At 38.5% G+C, this 4,969-nt stretch overlaps 1 protein-coding gene across 1 annotated transcript in view; it reads right to left on the minus strand.

The window, feature by feature from the left end:
* The window catches only part of COLEC10 (collectin sub-family member 10 (C-type lectin)), a 35,434-nt gene extending 30,893 nt beyond the window's left edge, over positions 1-4,541 (minus strand). The window contains exon 1 of the mRNA XM_012646550.1: positions 4,523-4,541. Within this exon, the coding sequence (XP_012502004.1) occupies positions 4,523-4,541 (19 nt within the window). The remainder of the gene's footprint in view (positions 1-4,522) is intronic.
* Between the last annotated feature and the right edge of the window lie 428 nt (positions 4,542-4,969).

The following is a 4,969-nucleotide window of genomic DNA, read 5'->3' on the forward strand; positions in this document are numbered from 1 at the left end:
CTTTACAATCTATGAGCCTTTCTTTAGGGAGGTCAGGAGAGAGAAAGCTTATTTTGACTAGTAACAGCAATGGAAGCTAATGAAAGAAATAATGGTACCTAAGCTATATGTTAAATGCGTTTTAATTTTCAAAATAAGAGTTTGAGATGGGCAAGATGAATTCCATTTTAAAGATAAGGACATTGAGGCTTAAGGTCACATAGCTAGGTAAGTGGCAGAGCTCAAGTTCAACATCATACATGTCATCTCCGAAGCCCATGGCAATATCAGCCTGCAAGTGCCTATTACAATGATCCCTACTAGTGATTAATATATAATCAAATGACCTCACAGAACTCCTTTTCTAATGTTAATTTATAAAATGGAAGGATCATTCTGTGCTTAATGAGAATGGTTCAGGTGAGGGACAATAATGTAACATGGTGGAATGGAACGATGACCAGTCCAGAAATCTGGAATCTGAGTTCTAGTGCTAGCCCTGCTACCAAGTGGCAGCTGTGTGACCCAGGACAAGTTATTTTACCTCTCTGGGCCTCAGTTTTCACAAAAGTAAAAATGACTGGGGTTAAACTCAATTATCTCTGAGAGTGACCCGAAGAGTAGTAAGACTTCCGATTTGAATGGGAAAGAGATCCAGATATTCCTGAGCACAAATGGCCATCTGTTTGGAGAAGTCGTCAAAAAGCTTGTTTATGTTGGTGGCTGAGAAGCATCTTGGGAAATAACTCAAGTTGTGTCAATTGCTGAGATTCAGAGCCATGCCAATAAAATAGAGGATGCCAAATAGAAGTCCGTTTTTCAGTGGATAAGAGGTTTGCAGAGAAAGAAATTATCCCAGAGGATAGGGGTGAGCTCTCCAAGGCTTCCCTCATGACGTGGTCTGTCTTACCAAAGAGGAGAGGCCACTGTGCACAGCTCATATTGTCTGACACCAAGATGTGTGCCCTTGTCTATCCATGTAAAGTTCCATGGGGACTATCGGAGTTTTAGGCAAAGACTGAAGTAGCTATTTCATCTGGCCCCATAAAATACTGTGGTACAGCCAACACTGCTTAGGGGCCCCTCCAGCTGGCTAGAGAGTTTAGCAGGTTGATTGGAGTACAGAGTCCACCTAGAACTGAATTGAGTTCCAACCTACCCATCCCAGCTCTATGGCCTTGGGCTAGTGACTTAATAAGTCGTACCTCAGTTTCTTCATCTGGCTAATGGGAATTATAATGTTTTCTTTCTCAAAGTCCATTGATATAATTTAATTCAAAGTTGGTTATAAAGTGCTCACATAATGCCTGGGGAATGGCAACTATTCAATGCGTGTTAGCAACCTTGCTCCTGCTATCTGATGGATGCTGTCATTAGAGTCATGCTGAAGGGGAGAGAACCCTTCTCTGCCTTATGATTTCATCACAGACCACATGTGTGGAGGAGTCATGATGGTTACCTGTAGGAGTCGCATTGTTCTCAGAAACAGAGAAAAGCCTTTCTTACTAAGTGAGGTGGCAGTAAGTTAGTGGCCAGGCCGGGTGAGACAGGGCACCTGGGAAACAGTGCTGTAATTAGGAGAAAGCAGTGGTCACCGGCGGGGAGGTTCTTTGGCCATTGTGGAAGGGGCACAATGACAATGGCCCTCACAAGCAGTTCTTTTTTGGAAACACGTACAAGGATTTTTAGAAACTGCAAGACATACTTAGAGGATGTTTTAAAGGAGTTGTGGTAACAGATCAAGGCCACAAGCTAAAATGTTGGGGTGGGGTGGTGCTTGGAAAATTGAGTTAATTTATTTAATTGAAGCTATTTATTGAGCACCCACTATGTGTTAGGGACTCTTCTAGGCTTACAAAAACAAACTTAGCAAGGTGGACATATATCCCTGTCTGTTCATGAAGCTTGCATGCTAGAATTGACTATAAATGTATTAATATATATGATATTTTCATTTATTAGTGAGTTCTGTGAAAATAGTAAAATGACTTGGGAACTATGCAGAAAGTACAGGGTAATTAGGCGGGGCCTCAGCACACAAAAAGCATTCGAGGTAAGACCTCAATAAGGAGAAGGAACTGTCCTTGGGGAGGTCTAGAGTAGGATTGAACCAGGCAGAGGGAACAGAAAGAGCCAAGATCCTGAGTCAGAAAGGAGAGACAAGACTAGCGAACACAGAGAAAACTACTAGTGGAAAAGCATCTTGAAACGGTGGAGAAGAAGTCAGGAGAGGCCAGATTGAAAAGGGCCTTGTAGGCTACACACACACAAAATGTCATTGTAAGAAAAGAGCCCCTACCAAAAAGCTAACGAAAGCCAAAATAAGCAATAGGGTGAAATAGCATTAATATCCAAACAAATCAATGAATTAATGGAGTTACTTATCAAAGAGGAGATGTGCTACCACTTTCAGCATATTTTAGTAACTAACACAATGTTAAGCTGTGAGATTGCACAATGTCATGTTCTTAGGCATCTTCCTACGAATTTTTATTACCAAAAAGTGGCTGATGGACTGTGTTTTCAAACCTGACATCTAAGTAGTATAAGCTAGTGGATGTCATGAAATAGCACTGGACCTGGAGCCAGAAGGCCCGGGGTGAAGTTCAAGCTGCATGTCACCACCTACTGAAAGACCTCAGGCACTCTCCTTAGCCTCACTGGGATTGTTTCCTTAGGTCTAAGTTTAAAGAAATTGCTACCACACAGAGAAATTATGGGAATTAAACGAGACAATGCATTTTAAAATTTCTTGAAAATTGTAAAACATCATCTGGGTATTTCTTATTGGTTTTTAAATTCTTTTTAACATTTCTTGTTAAAATTTCTTTTTGGGGGCTTTCTCTGTGCTCCTTTCTTTATTTTTCTTTTTAATTTTTACAGATAACATAATAGTTGTACATATCTTGTCATTGTTGTTTTCAAGCAAAACCACTAGAGGTCAGGATTTCACATAAATTGTTTAAAGAAACACCCAAGATTGGTGGGGGAAGTGGGAGAAGGAGGAGAGACAGAGAGAGAGGACATTTTCCTAGTAAGCATCATACAACAGTAAATTTAAGGCCTAGAAATAAAAATAATGATGGCTTGCATCCACGAAGTTTCCATAACTTATTCCCCAAATTGTTACTCAACAGACTCAGGTAGATAAGAAGAGAAAAATAAAATAGAATTTGTTAAATATCTATGATGTCTACACAGCTTAAAGCTGACATTGATTATTTCATATTATTCTTAAAACAGGTCTCCGATGAAGGCACATTTTGCAAATCAAGAAGCTGAAGCAGAGTAGACACAATAACATGCTGAAGATAAACAGATTGGCTCTGTTGTCTTTCTTCACTAAGCCATGCTTGGGAAGTAATGTCTGCATATTGGTCAATACATTCTACGATTAGTTAGTATTATTGCTTTTTCACCTGCAGTTCAAAATAATTTATTTAGTTTCCATTCTCCCAAATGAATTTAGGGCAAAGTCCTTTTATTGTTTGTGTTTCCCAGAGTATCTAGAAATTTCTGAGCACTAGCTACAGTGCTAGTAAATATGGTAATGAGATGAATAGCCACAGAGAAAAATACAGACCAGCTTGATCTTAGGAAAAATATATAATTGAACAAAAGCAATAACCCAGTCCTTTAAAATATTTACTTAGCCTTTTTTTTCATTTTGTAGAGCTAAATATACAAATCTGCCTTGTTTGGGGGTGGGGTGGGGCTGTCACAGTATTCATGAAGGAATGAGGTGGAGTAGATGGCACTTCGTATCTTGAGAGAAGGTGCCGTGTCTGTATCTACAACATCTAACATAGTGCTTAGAGCAGAGGAAAGGCAGTGAAGAGTATGTTCATTTGCATATGTAGGCAATTTGCAAAGAAACAAACAAGTTAACTAGGCACTGACCTCCAGAGTTTACAGTCTAATACCAAGCTTGATATGTAGATACAAGTCCTAGGACAGGTTTCTCATCTTAGCTTCAAACCCTTAGCATCTAACATGATGCTTAGAACTTAGCGGGTGTTCAGTACCTTCCTTAACCAAGAATCTTTTTACTAAGAAGAAAACTTAAAGTCCGTTTGATACATAGTTTCCAGGCTCTGAGGAAAGAGGAAATCACACCTGAGTCCATAACAGACTTAGGTCTAGAATTCATTGTTCTAGATCACTTCTTCCCAAGTCCCTCTCCCAAGGAACACGTTCTTCTTCATTCTGCCACACTCTGGCTTGTAATCATCTCATGTCTAAACATGCTCAGGAAGAAAGTTAAAGATGTTTCCATTGCTTGAAATCTTAGGGTTTCTAATAGGAAGGGATAAGTCTGCATTAGGTAAAAAAAAAAAAAAAAAAAAAAAGAAGGGTAGGAAGACTTGTGGTAATACTTGTTTTTCAATAAATATTAATTGCATATGGATTTAAGTGATACATTGAAGGTAAGTGGTTTAAAAAATGTTTACAAGTATATTCCTTGCCTTTTTCTTGGAAGAATTTAAGATTTTTATCTATTCTTTGTAAACTCTCAAAAGCGAAAATTAATGGGATTCTTTACCATTAACCACATTTACCATTACCGCATTCTACACATTTTCTTTTCTTTTTTCCAACAAGCTCTACCCACTCCCTGGAATGCGCTCCTTCCTCAGCTGCCTAAAAGAATCATACCTAAGGCCCAAATCAGTAATTCCCATCTCAGAAAATCTCCTTGGCCCTGAGTTTACCCTCCTAAATCATTTATCTCTCCATTACTTCTAACACTAATGTACATTATTTAATATAACTCTTATGCCTAAAATAGTGCTTGACACTTAACAGGTATTCAATGTATGCTGCTGAATTGGAATAAATGAAATTATTGAGTTGGAATGCATTATATTTTAGACATTATTTTAACATTATTCTGTCCATTTTTCCAGTTTTAAAGTTGCAGTTTCTCTGCAAGGAACATCGTTTAACAGTGCTATTCTCAAATAGATTCTCCCATTGCTTTAATTTTCAG

Source organism: Propithecus coquereli, unplaced genomic scaffold (genome assembly GCF_000956105.1).
Source record: "Propithecus coquereli isolate 6110/MARCELLA unplaced genomic scaffold, Pcoq_1.0 Scaffold247, whole genome shotgun sequence".
Lineage (NCBI taxonomy): Eukaryota > Metazoa > Chordata > Mammalia > Primates > Indriidae > Propithecus > Propithecus coquereli.